This window comes from Anser cygnoides, chromosome 2 (genome assembly GCF_040182565.1).
Source record: "Anser cygnoides isolate HZ-2024a breed goose chromosome 2, Taihu_goose_T2T_genome, whole genome shotgun sequence".
Taxonomy (NCBI): Eukaryota; Metazoa; Chordata; class Aves; order Anseriformes; family Anatidae; genus Anser; species Anser cygnoides.
This window is the reverse complement of record NC_089874.1, coordinates 121,481,365-121,496,125: the sequence shown is the minus strand read 5'-3', so window position 1 is coordinate 121,496,125 and position 14,761 is coordinate 121,481,365. Positions and strand designations below refer to the sequence as shown.

General features: G+C 38.4%; 1 protein-coding gene across 1 annotated transcript in view; it reads left to right on the top strand.

Annotated features, from left to right (window-relative positions):
• ALKAL1 (ALK and LTK ligand 1) overlaps positions 1-14,761 on the top strand; it is a 40,163-nt gene that overhangs the window by 16,005 nt on the left and 9,397 nt on the right. The window contains exon 3 of the mRNA XM_066992989.1: positions 14,511-14,564. Coding sequence (XP_066849090.1) covers positions 14,511-14,564 — 54 coding nt within the window. The remainder of the gene's footprint in view (positions 1-14,510; positions 14,565-14,761) is intronic.

Below are 14,761 nucleotides of genomic sequence, written 5' to 3'. Positions count from 1 at the left end.
GCAGACAATGGCTCCTAAGACTCTAACTGTGGAAATTGGAACTCCAGATTCAGATGTCGGTTTCTGACAGTAGCTAATTTCAAAGAGAAACATTGAGACACATATGTATTTTCCTCATTTTAATACATTCTCAGATTAAAGCTCGGACAATATCAGAATTAGACCTATGTCGCAATTGAGAGATATTATCTTCAAACTGTCCCATTGAGAAACACTACTGATCTGAAAGCCTAACAACTTTATAGTGAAAATTTGGATTTTTCTTCTTCCTTAATGAACACATGTGTTTGTTACCTTTTATGAATAACAGGGAATAAGACTTTTTTTCTTCCATAGTTACAGTATTTGATGCTTTCTTTGACATTTTTAAATTTTCTATTAAATAAATTTAAACAAAGAGACAAAAAAAAAACCACCACCCTTTTTCAGTCATGAAGGCTTAGCAGGATCAGAAGAAAAACAGTAGAAGCTGAAAACTTGAAAGAATCATTCAGGAAGAACTGAAAGATTTTATGAGAAGGCTTCACACATGCAACTGATTTGGGGAAAAGGCAACATGTGCAGCAATTACCTGGCTAAAAGTTTTCATGTAATTCTACCAAAAGAGGGAAATATTGGTAAACAGGTGACTGAAAATGGTCTGAAAAGATCTGCAACCAATTTGCAGACTGACATGTATTTCTGCAAATTCCATGTGGATGATAAATGTCTGTTGTTACAGCATGTAACTGATGATATTATAAATGGAGTATAAAGAAATTACTTAGTATTATATTTTTGGACATACGTAGAAGATACTGGCAGAAATATTCTGATTTAGAACATTTTGTAGGTGCTGATTTCTGCATTCACACCACAGAGGGCATCAGAGGGTGGTGGCTGGGAGGGGCTGGCAAGCACCTCTGTCCCCTGGCCAGCCACAGTTCAACATATCCAAGTTCATGATGATAATATCAATAATAGTAATAAAAGTGCGGTCTTTTAACCAGCATCAGGGTGTGATTTCTTTTTCTAAGATTTTTTCTGAGCACATAATTAGCAATTATTTTCCTTTCCTGAGTTAAGCAAAGAAAAATCAAAGCAGGGGTTTGGAGAGAGGACAAACATGGTATTACCAGCATTGAAAACCCAGTTCAGAGCAGGAAAAACTGTCCTGCCCATTCCCTGTTTGCCTGTCCTAGCCCTTCAGATGTGATTAAATGCTGCTTCTGCAGCTCAAGTGAGTTAGCTTCCTCCAGTCTCAGGTTATGTCCTTCCCACAGCTCAGTGCCCAGGCTCGCAGGAGCCAACTCTAGGGATAATCTGTTGCCCTTAAGAGGGTGTTGAACTGGAGGCTGGCAACCTCTTTGAGGCTGTAAATAGTCGTCTCTCTGCCGAGGTAGGAAGGCCTCCCTGGAATTACTGTTCGTGCCGATAGTTGTCTTCATAGCAACAATTGCTGCTAACTATTCCTGTCACTCCCTGCTCCCACTCACAGCTTGGCGGAGACCAGCCAAGGCAAGGAGGCCAAAAGGAGAGTGGAGAGGGAAGAAGACAAAGTGCAACGGTTGGGCAAAAGTACGGCATGGGCACGGAAGACTGGGGACAGCAGCTGGTTGGATCCTTCCTGTGAATGTGAGCAGGTCTTTATCATCTTCCCATGACTGAAAGTTTTTCCACTGTTCAGATTGCTGGAGGAACTTAGTGAAAAATAGTTTTCCAACGTAACTTCTGAAGAAGTGGCTTAGATATGAGTGAGGACAGGAATCCTAAGCAGATGATCATCTCCTGTGACTTGAATACTGTGTAGGTGCTATAGTGACACAAGATGAACACCAAATACTTCTATTCCTATTTCTCCTACTTTTGTTCTCTTACTTTTGGATGTGTGTTCTTGCTCCTGCCTTCTACTGTCACAGGTGCTTTCATTTTTATAAGCTATGATGATGCTGGTCACAGGGAGTGAGAAACTGATAAAACGTGAGCACCTGTGGTGTCTCAAAGATGGTCCTGTAGATTCAAGTCAGAAAGCTGGATTATAAAAGAAAGTACTTCTGTATCTTTCCCAAGTAACATCATCATAAAAAGAAAAGGAGCAAACTTGAGTAAAATTTGTATGTATTTAATTTGTTTGCTCTTCCTGTTTTGATTTTGTGAAAGTTTCTGTTGAAGGACTGATTTCACTTGAAGCATTAAAAAAAAAAAAAAAAGAAAAAGAAAAAAAAAAAGACACAAATACTTGTCTCAGAGGACTTTGTATCACCTACATCTCCTTTCACCTCTATGAAAGAAGGCAGCTGTCATACAGATTGTGTTTGGGAGGGTCTACATTGGCAAGAGGACCACAAAGATAGCTATAATAGCACAGGAGTGTTGACAGGACACCTCTTTCATTATGGCCTCTAAGATCCAGCAGGGGTGTACAATGATTATGGGACTAAAGTCCTCTCTTTCTTCAAAAAGGAGACAATCTTCACTTTCATTTTCTTCCTGTCTCAGATGAATGGAGAGGAATCTGCAGCAGTGAAAAAAATATAGAATTCGGATTTTCCTTTGTAGAAGGGAGAATGAGTTATGGTTTCTCACACAAATGAGCACATATGTCTTCTGAGACTGCAGAAGACAGTAGAATTATAGTTCTGGTATTTTGGAAAAAGAAACCTGAAAAAACACGCTTTCTTTATGCTATCTATTTAATTATATGCACTTTTTTTTTTTAATGAAACCATTAGTTTTTTTACAACCTGAAACTACCAAAAAGGAGCTGGAAAACAGACATTCTTTGTGATCTAACCCTGTGCTAGAAGTGTGGCAAAGAGCCACATTCTGAATTAATTCAGAAACTAACCCTGTTTACTGATTTGGGAATAAACAAAGAATGAGAGAGTTAGCAATAAAACACTATAGGAAACAAATGCTTTTTCTTTCCAAGGTAAAAAAAGACATGTTTGTGTGGCTTATCATCATATATTTACAAGCTTGCATAGTTTCTATGTAATACTTAGCATTTCATAAACGGAATTCTAGGGGAGAGGTAGGAGGGTGGACTCCAGAAGAAATTCCTCTTAGGCACTGTAGGCTGTTACCTAATGGGGGTAATAGCACACAGGACATATGTGAGGTATCTGTTGACTTCATATCTGTTGACTTCAAGCTAGTGTTGCACACTTAGAATCATTGCTGGAACCTACGGGATTTATTTAATCCAGCCTTCTGTTATTTCAGGCAACACATTCTAGAATCTTGTTCATAAACTTTTAAAAGAACTGGACGTTTCCTAGCTAATGTAAGACTTCTCTTGCCTGTTTTATCAGTTAGCAGACATAAATAAATATCCTTTTGCTTCCTGAAGAAAGCTCCAAATCACATTTGCCTTGTGTTTTGTTGTTGTTGTTTTTTTGCTTTTGATGTTGTTGTTGTTTGGTTTTGTGTGTGTGTGCTACTATTTATATTTTAACAATACACAGAATCTTCCATGCTCTTTATAACAGTGTTGTTAGAGCTTACTACCCCATCATTCAAATGAAGTCTGTACATCTAACTTTATGAAATCAAGTGCCTAAAGTTAGTCATCTGTTTTCTTGGTATCCACCTGAATGTCTCAATAGTAACAACACAGATGAAAAATATTTGAGTCTAAACCCCCTTCTATAATTCCCTTGCAATTACATTAATGGGGCATTGATGCATGAAGGGGACTGTGCAGCTGTGAGTGAGAGTGGAATTTGACCCTTGCCGGTATAAAAAGCCAGTACTTCAAACTACTTCAAGACTACTTTAAGAAAAAAAATAAAAATTATTCCATTCCAAACAAAAGATGAACTAGAAATTGGGTATTTCAAATCTGAAGTACCCAAACTGTACTGGTATTCCAAACTGTGCATGGATGTCAATCCCTCAAACAAATGTTCTGAGGACATATAAACATATAGTTTTACAGAAACAAAAAAAAATTGGCATGCTGAATTAGGAGAGATTTATTTCTTTGCTCTTTATATGTTTTTCTTTTCTCACATTACTATGGTTTGTAGAAATTGTCATCTGTTTTTATTATCTGTTTTAAGGAAACCCATTGTACAGTAACTTTGTGTATTTTTGAAAATGTTCAGTATTTGCAATACTATAATTTTGGTAGGACCAAATAGTTATACCCCTGCAAATTCTCTATGAATATTAATCACCCTGGATTTAAGGGAATGACTGATATACTAAGACTTACCAGCATGAGCAAGAAATAGATAATGTAGCCAAGTAGAGTCTCTGGGATAAGAACAAGTGACTGGCACTGCATGTGGTGGATTGAAAGAGGAAAGAAAGGAAAAAAATATAGAAATCATGACTAAACGACAGGCTGAGACTTCAGAAGCTGGTGCTTCTTTTTACCTTTAGCACATTTAAGAATTACACTTTTTTGTTGTTGTTGTTGTTTTTTTGTTGTTGTTGTTTTGTTTTAAATCTAGTGCTCTTGCCAGTGGCGACTGACATGGCAGACTGGATCAACCACAATGAAAGCAAGCCCTGTTCGGTTTTCACTTTACAGTCATGCCATTGTACATCTAAACTGACTGATACCTCAACCCACTTCATCACTCAAGTGTAATGAGTGTCACAGAATAAAGACTTAATTTAGTATATGTACCACCAGATATTTTATTCATAACTAGAGTGGGGAGAATTTGAAAATATAGTTCAATACTTCCATTACTCAGCATGTAAATGGAGTAGTTTTTGCCATCCTCACATCAGAAAAATATTACTGGAATGAATATCAAGGAAAGTGAACATTCAGTCACTGGTTTAAGTATCCTTAGAAGCACAGGTTCAAGCCTGAAAAAATAAATAAGTGTGAAAGCATTTATTTGATCTGGGAGCAGAACTAGCATTTTAAGACTTGACTAATGAGGTACAAAAAAATATCACAGTGTGCATTCCAAATCTTCACTATAAATAAAGTCAAAGTACTGAACAAAGGTTTTGTGGACAGCAAATGAATCCAGAGAGATTACGATACTGTTTATGTTTACTCCTGGAGAAGCAGAAGATAAATTGACCAAGTCATTCATTATGAATTGTTAATTGTGCTCTATTTGCAACCCTTAAGCTCTAGAGTAAACTTTGAATTGCAAGAACGGAAAGAGCTCCCTTTACATTGAGTAAGTTGGAAACCTAGTAAACTCATCTCTCAGAGTAGAAAGGTATGTATGAGTACATTCAGCATATTCTATATTCAGTAGATGGCAGTGGTATGCAGTTGTAGATTAACTCAGGATTTTCTCTTGAGCAGATGCTGTCATCTCTGCAAAACCAAGTAACGTTGTTTGGGGGTTTATTTGATTTTTTTTTTTTTCTCAGAAAATAGTAAGATACTTTTTTTTTTTTTTTTTTTTTTACCTGGTGGAGCAAACAAGAGTAGAAAATGCTAAAAATCCTTGTTAATTTATTGTAATCTTCATTACACGACACTTGGAAGCATCTGGTAAGTTTTGAATTTCAAACAATGGTATTACATACAGGAAAGGAATGCATCTGTCTGGAGCATTGACTCATTTTCCTTCTATGCCCTGAGGAACTTAGTGTGTACACATCAAAGTCTCAAAATAAAAGTGGGAACTGTGTGTGTTACTTAACAGAAGTAGTAACACAGTGACGTCTTGGAACTGCACACAGAAATAGATATTTTCCCTTGTCTACAGGAATGAATTGCAAATCTATTGGGGGAAAGCAGTCTGTGTGTGTGCATGTGTGTATGTGTGTGTAAACAAATAAATTGCTGAGACAAATAGAAATTATTACAAAGATTTTAATTATGAAAAAAAATTGGGGAAAAAAGCAAAACAAAGCAGAAATTGAGCTTATGTGATAGAACCCATGAATGAGGAGACTGAGAAGAATTAAATTGCATTAAGTAGATATTTTCTCACAAGGCAGTTATTTCTAATACTACAAAAAAAAACGTTTAATGATTTATGATAGTTAAGGATGGAAGGATTTGATCTCTGTTGAACAAAGAAATGTTTTTTCTTGCCTCCCAATGGGAAAGTGCAATAGAAAATGCATTAAAAATATCAGTCTGTGAAGTGAGATGTAACATAACCACAAATTTGTCCTAGGGATAAGGAGCACTATTGGACAGACCCCAGAATCAATTGGTGGTCCCTGAACAGGGAGTTACATTTTCAGCAGTGTTTCTCTGATGTGTCAGACACCACATGAGGATCCACAGAAACTTTTAAATCTGTATTAATATAGCTATTTTTTGCTGAACAAAAAGCAATACCTTTCTGCTTGCAGCGGAATAGCAGTATATAAAACCAGCATTTACAACATAGCCAAAGCTACTGGAAGATCTCGGTTTTGCAGATAGAACTTTGTCCAGCCATGAAAGCTGAAGTAAGAGATTTGAGCAATGTGTTCACTGCCGAAGTATAAGAATGAAAGTAGGAAACTGATGCTTTTTAATTGGTCAGGGTGCTGAAGAAAGCGGTATATGTTAATTAATTCAATTCTCCTTAACATCTGCTGCAGTTAGGAGCCATTCTTCCAAGAACCATGAAGCTATCTTGTGGCAAATGCCTTAGCCAGGAAATGGGATTGACAACCTGCGACAGCAGCCCACCATGGTGACCATATATTTCTGTCTACATCTAAGAGAAATACCTGGATCAGATCTCTAGGTGCATGCTTCACACTCCATTTATTCATGGGACATTTTGCCATGTGATTCCCATGTGTGACACTGACTGTAGTCAAATGCCTATAATTTATTCAACACCACAACATAATCTTATTAAAATGAATGTTAACAATTTTTTCTCCACTAGGATGCCTTATCTCTGTACTGTCTTCTATGTTACTTGTTGATTTTGAGAGACTTTTTCTTCCTTATTTTTTTTTCCTTACACTGAGATTGTGCATTGCTTCCTACCATTTGTAGAAATCATTGCATAGTTAAGGCATACAGAGGAGAGATTATTTGGATCATTAAGATTTTTGCATATCTTTTGTGTTTGTTTGTTTGTCTGTTTTTTTTTTAAAGGTTTTTTGTAAATATTTTTTTTAAGAGAAAATGTTATCATGTGGAGGATGCTTTCATCCTCTCATTGCAATGTTGTTCCATTCATTCATCTTTTAGGTATATCTCTTCACTAGGATATTTTCCTCTTTTTTTCTGTCTGTTTTCATCTCTGTTATTTAAGTTCTTCTGACACCTTACCACTTCTTTTATGAATTTACATTTGAAAGATTTTACTATGACTTTTTATCACTTTTTTTTTTTTTTTAACTTTAATTAAATCTGTCTTGGCATTGCTGCAAGTATCCAAACTGTTACACCTTGTAGTATTGTCACAGTACACAAGACTTGCCATCTTTAGACACTAAGGGGTGTCTCCAGTGAAAAAAAGCTCCATTCAATTAAATGGGACTTGTCTATTTTAACAAGTACTCAAGACCGTTTTGCTGACAATGATATTTCAGCCACTGCACAGTTCCTGTGAAAAAATACAACCTGTGTTAAGTTGAAGCTTTGGAGAGTCTTGTCCTTCAAAATGTCACTTTTAATTAAAGGTTTGCTAAAACTACTGTTTTGTAACCATTTTCTTGATCTGAAGTTATATTATAAAGAAGAAAAACAATTACATGCTACTTTCATGTCAAAACAACATTTTCAGAAGCTTGAGCATTTGAGTTTATAATAGAAGTCAGATGCATCTCACTGCTGGCATTTTTTTTATTATTTTTTTTTCCTGCTATTTTACAGGCAAAAAAGAAAATACACAATAAAATTTTTTTTTATAAATTCCACAGTTATAAAATTACTTTAAACAAAATATGTTTATAATATAAAACAAATCAGGATCATATAATCATTGTAAGATATAATAACATACATTATTGTTCCTATTGACCTTATGTTGGACTATGTGTATTTGCAAACAAGTTTTTTGTGCGGTTATAGTCTTTTGAACTGTCTGGCTAACTGTCTTAGGTAACTCCTTGAAGTGCAGAAAATAAGAAACAGAAAGGCCTGTTGTTCCATCATTTGACATGTAATTTTGAGGAATGCTGTAGAAATTAAAAGTGGCTATTCTGAGTTAACAACAGTTATTCTGAAAAATGGAAAATTATTAAAGCTGGCTAAAAATGCCAGGCTTTAAATACTTTAATTGAAGTGTGATTTGAAGAGCACTTTAGCACCTGTTTTTAAATCTAACAAATAATGTCATTTCTATTTTTGTGTTCTGTTAGATACACTTATATTTTCCTGAAGCATTTACCTGCTGTGGAGAAACTTTTTAACAATGCTTTAGCGTTTATTTCCCCCTCCCTCCCCCCCAACCACCCACCCCTGCTTCTTTTTTTAAGCAATTGAAGAAAATGTGCCTTTTATCTTTTATTGTTTTATTGTTTATTATTTTGAGATGCATGGATATTCTTACAAAAAGTGAAGATCATGATTCTTGGTGAAGATTTCTTTTTCTTACATAGAAGGGTTAAGGGACTTGGAAAATGAAGCAGGGCCTGAGCTCTGACACTTTACATTTTCTGTGCATGCCTACAGTATAGCCTTCAGCTGTACATTGTAGGACCACTGGTGTAGAGCCGGACTAGGCCAAGAGAAGGAATAATTTTTGATGGTTGACTTAAATTGCTTCCCTGAATAAGCTAAAATAAGCAAAGGCTGCCTGTTGGGGACATAAAAAAGTTGAGATCTTGATTTTTTTCTGCAAAGGTGATATCACCTCAGGACGTGGGACTTTGATGCCCCAAACCAACAAGCTGCGTTGTGGGGATTTGGCCTGTTTCAGTGCTGCAAGCATCTCTCTTCTTGCTTTTTATATTACAGCAGGACATGAATTCTTCAGGCACTGTCATGGTGCTAGAGACAGTGGAAACACAGGGTAAAAAATCGGCACCTGCTGTCACAGCTTTGCAATTTGAACACACAAAACACTGAGAGACAGAAAAGTGGAAATCCACATCCAAGGTGATACAGCTATGTCTTTATTGCAGGTTAAGCTCATGCCCTAGCCCATGGCTGTGGCTTATTTAGTTTTCTACCTCTCGATGAGCAAGTCCAAAGTTGTGAAAAATTAAGCATTCATCTCAGCTACCAAACACTGAATAGCAACTGAAAAGTGTGCAGAATAATTTTCTACGTCATTAGCTTTACAACAGTGGTTTAAATCAACTTTGGAAAGTTTACAACAAAATCGTGGTTACAGCAGAGATCCGGAGCAGCTGTTGCTCACTGCCTGTTAACTCAGAGCTTGCTAGCTCTCATGCAGGCTTTGTGAATAACTAACCACCATCTCATTCATTTAATCATGGGATAAAACTGGCACATCCTTTCGCCTTTTACCTGAAGTCCCAAGTCCTTCTACAAGGCATCACAACTCAGATTAAGAAAATTAACAGCAAGGATCATTTATGATTGAAACTGCAGTATAAACTTAGCCATTCTGTCTTTGAAGCTGGAAAACCCTCTACATTTGTCACATCTGTATATTTTCACCTTATAGTTTTATATTCTGAGTATTTTAAGCAGCAGATAGTAGAAGATCTGTATTAGCACCATTAATAGCTGCCCGTGTTCACTGCTGTCTGTGGAAGCAGTGTAGGATGGGCAGCATTTTGGCCCAGGTTAGGAATAATCTACAGACACATACAGAAGTCCTCATGTAGGTAAAAAAGAACTCGTTGAATTAAGTTTATTTATGATTATAATCTGAGATTATAAGGCTGAACTCAGGGTGAATAGCACAAGTGCATTTTAACTCAGATGCATTATCTCTGGAGAGCCATGCAGGTTTTGTAAGATTGTTCAGAAGAATGGCACAGTCTGAATGTTCTCCCAGCTGATAAAAAAACAGTCTGTTACCCTCTCCCATAGGATATATACTGGCTGTACTTTACTAGTTTGTGTAGCATGGTCTTGAGGCAAGAATGGATTGAATAAACCACCTCCACTCAATACTTCCCATTCATGTGTGTTTCACACTTACAATTCATTCTTTCATTTTCCTGTTTCTTTTGTATTTTTGCCCAGTGTTACTTCACAGTGTTTTGATTTTAGCAATACTTTGCCAATCTATCTTGTTATTGTGTGTTATTATATGTTTCTGCTTTTTCTTTGTGAAATTTATATATCAAAATAATTTCACTTGCTCTGTGAAGGTATGAGCGAGAAAGGATATTAAGGGATCTGACTTAATAGGTGTCAGGTACCACATGCAGCATGTACTGAGCAACTAGGAGCAGGTTAGAAGCCAGAATAACCTAGCGTAATGGTTCTGTCTTGATCACCTTATAAAAGCACCCTGTATGGACTTGAGATCCTGCTTCTGGTTGCAGTGTGATCTGGTCAGGAGTCAGTGATAACTGTTCCATTCTAAAAGGATGTTCATTAGTTTGATTTAAATCCTAAGTCCTTTGAGACCTCAGCCTCGTAGTTGTGCACAGACAGGAGGGCTTCACTACATTCAACGTGGATAGTTCTGGAAACCTGTTGTTGAGGAAGCTAATAGAAAATACATATGGCAGAAATAGTTTGCCAGTTCTCATTAGCAGTGCCAGTGTCCAGCTATGCTGCTGAAAGACAGAAGAAAATTACTGTGCTTGTGTCAGGCAATTAATAGTTCGTAGATCTAATAGAGCTGCTTGTGCCATTATAGCAAGTGGACAGAAGTGTTTCAGTAACCTGTGCTGCCCGTGCCTTTTATACAAATGAACTGCGGTTGTCTTTGCGGAGAGCTAGGGGCTCACTGACTGCATTACAAAACACACTGTACTGGAAGAAATAGAATGCTTCAAGAAAGCTGAAACATAGGCACATGTTGAAAAGATGTTGCCTGGAGATGTTGCCTGCTGCCTGGAGGGCTGGCAGCTGTGTCAGGGGAGGAGTGGGCATGCAGTCAGTGTCATTCAGCTGCTGCCCTGCACACGGCTGACCCATTCCTGTAGGGACAGGCATAGCCAGGCTCGGGAGAACCCTGAACCCAATGGAGGTTGCTCGTGGGAAGCATACCCTGCAGCATTCATTCTCAGCTACAGCTGCAGTTTATGCCTGAAATCCTGAACTCCTTTCCTGAGCATCAAATCTTTTATCCTGTTTTGCTGTCTGTGTATTTAAGGGTGGGGTTTTGGCCTTCTGTCATCCTTGGTTGAGGATAGAAAGACATCTTCTGTCCTGGTTTTATTACAGATTTTCCTAACAGATTTTATGGGGTAAAAGGAGATTACTGTTCCCCTAGCAAATTCTATACAGTTTGAAAGGGCCTGGATCTAAAAGTTTTTTGTCAGAGCCTGAATGGTCTCTTCTTTGACCAGCCTTCACCAGGTTTCAGTTATTTCTCTGTACTGGTTCACTTGAGGCATCCCATCCAAAACTCATCCAGATTGTTTCACTATTTTGTCTCTTCTTACGCTTCATTCTGAGCAATTTTAAAGTACTTGATATATCAGTAAATCCGTACTTGACATACAGTACATCAGTAAAATTCTAAGCTTAAGGGGTGATATTCATTTGAAATTAGGAAACAAATGAAATAGATGTCAGTTAAAACTGAGATTTTCAAGTAAGTTAGGTCCCCTGATCTTGCTAAGTTGCATTTTAATTAGGCATTTTAGTTTACAATCTAAAGACTTAGACATTTTTTAATGTAGGTCCCTTGCTGAATGAGGGGGGGTGTCCTGGTAACGGGAGATGCCGAGAAGGTGGAGATACTGAATGCTTTCTTTGCTTCAGTCTTTGCTTCAAGGACTCCCTCTCAGGACTCCTCGACCCTGGTGGGGGGAGAAAGGGGCTGGGAAACGGAGGGCTCCCCCATGGTCGACCTGAGGGTAGTTGGGGAGCGCCTGAGTGGACTCAACACACACAAATCCATGGGTCCCGATGGGATGCATGCACGTGTGCTAAGTGAGTTGGCAGAGGTGATCGCCGAACCGTTCTCTGTCATCTTTGAAAGGTCCTGGAGAACAGGAGAGGTGCCTGAAGATTGGAGGATAGCCAATGTCACTCCGGTCTTCAAGAAGGGCAAGAAGGAGGATCCGGGAAACTAAAGGCCAGTCAGTCTCACCTCTGTCCCTGGAAAGGTGTTGGAACAGCTCGTTCTGGATGTCATCTCCAAGCAATTGGAAGAGAAGAATGTTATGAGGAGTAGTCAGCATGGATTTACCAAGGGGAAGTCGTGCTCGACCAACCTCGTTGCCTTCTATGAAGACATCACCAGCTGGGTAGATGGGGGCAGATCAGTGGATGTCATCTACCTTGACTTTAGCAAGGCTTTTGATACTGTCTCCCACGACATCCTGATAGCAAAGCTGAGAAAGTGTGGGATAGAGGAGTGGACAGTTAGGTGGGTTGAGAACTGGCTGACTGGCCAAGCTCAAAGGGTGGTGATCGGTGGCGCAGAGTCCGGCTGGAGACCTGTGACGAGCAGTGTTCCCAGGGGTCAGTGCTGGGTCCAGTTTTGTTCAACATCTTCATCGACGACCTTGATGAGGGAATAGTGTCTGCCCTCAGCAAGCATGCCGATGACACGAAGCTGGGAGGAGTAGCTGACACACCAGAAGGTTGTGCCACCATTCAGCGAGACCTGGACCGGCTGGAGAGATGGGCAGGAATAAACCAAATGAGGTTTAATAAGAGCAAGTGTAGAGTCCTGCACCTGGGAAGGAACAACCAGATGTATCGGTACAGGCTGGGGGACGACCTGCTGGAGAGGAGCTCTGAGGAGAAGGACCTGGGGGTCCTGGTGGACGACAGGTTGACCATGAGCCGGCAGTGTGCCCTCATGGCCAAGAGGGCCAATGGGATCCTGGCGTGCGTTAAAAGGAGTGTGGCCAGCAGGTCAAGGGAGGTGATCCTCCCCCTCTACTCTGCCCTGGTCGGGCCTCACCTGGAGTACTGTGTCCAGTTCTGGGCTCCCCGGTACAAAAAAGACAGGGAACTCCTGGAAAGAGTCCAGCGGAGGGCCACAAAGATGATACGGGGCCTGGAGCATCTTCCCTATGAGGAAGGGCTGCGAGACCTGGGTCTGTTCAGCCGGGAGAAGACTGAGAGGGGATCTTATCAATGTGTATAAATATCTGAGGTGTGGGAGACAGAGGGATTTGGCCAACCTCTTTTCAGTGATTTGTGGGGATAGGACAAGGGGCAATGGCCACAAGATAGAGCACAGGAAGTTCCGCACCAGCATGCAAAAGAACTTCTTCAAGGTGAGGGTGACAGAGTACTGGAACAGGCTGCCTAGGGAGGTTGTGGAGTCTCCTTCTCTAGAGAAATTCAAGGCCTGTCTGGATGCCTACCTGGGCAGCCTGCTCTAAGGAGCCTGCTTTGGCAGGGGGGTTGGACCCGATGATCTTTCGAGGTCCCCTTCCAACCCCTACAATTCTGTGATTCTGTGATTCTGTGATTTTATTTTAAAATCTCAGCCTAAAAATACACTCATGACCTCTGAGAAACTGCTTAAGGCCAGTGTTAAGAATTTATTTCGGCAGAAAAACAACATCTTTCTATAGTATGTAAGGGAGCTTGCTCTCTTCTAAGCTAAATGTTAAATCAGACTGTGAATTAGAAAAAAAAAAAGTAGCAGAATACAGAGATTTAAAATGGCATAAGTGGTAAGGAGATATTTTTAGTGAATAAATATGTTTGGCTGCAGGTCCTAATGCTGAGACATTGCAATGTAAAATGCATTACTGCTAAGAAAGGCATTTCTTTTAAATTTAACATAGCATATAGCTGTTATGTACAGTTTCTGTCTGCAGTAATAACTACATCTACTGAACAATTTTTAATACAGTTTTTCAGTTGAAAAAAAATAAGACTTGAGGGAGATGCACTAGTTTTAAGAATTTTTACTTGTATCAAAAGCTTCTGCTGTAAGCCAGAGACAACATCTTATTGCAAATGAATAAATAAATAAATAAATAAATCCTAGTGAGTAGAGTTTTTGTGTTAGCTCAGATTTCTGTTTTGCCTGTTTCTTGTGGCTGTTCTGAGACAGGTACTTTCTCTTGTACTTTTTGGAAAAAGTACCATATTTGAAAATGGTGTGTTTTAAAATTCACAGCAATATTCATAGGAGAGGAATACTATTTTTTGACTAATAATGACTATAAAAATAGTCTTGGCCTATCTACTTTTCTCTTCATGTTCCTGTAATTTCAATACCCAACATTTGGGTATTTGGTTCAGTATTTTACATAATTTGTTCAGGTACTCAAACACTTGTCATTACATGATAACATATTTATAATATTTATGGTCTTTCTAAAAGTACAGCTCAATTCACTTCTAAGATGTTCAAATGACAGAAAATGTGATAGTGTATGCTTTTATGATGACAATTTGACATTTCTTTTTGGATTAAAAGAAAAAGGAAAAGTATGTGAAAGTACCCAGATTAATTTGGATATTTATTGAGTTATTCTATTATTACAGTAGACTTCTTCTCATATTTTGCCTTTTTTTTTTTTTTTTTGTAATTCCTATACTACATAGATACATTTTTTTCTTCTCTCCTTAGAAATTTTCCCAAGAGATTCCAGTCTAAAAGACAAGTTCATAAAACATTTTACAGGTAAGGCAAGTTGTTTGCACTTAATTTTATCCACAGATGCATATTCTAAGATGCAACAACAACAAGAACAAAAAAAAAAAAGTCACGCTGTTAGCTTTTCTGAGGTTATACACTAAGTTTAACATTTTTGAAGTTATATTTCCATCACTTAGGGCTAGAACATTTTAAAGAATTCTAATCACATGGACTCTCTTTAA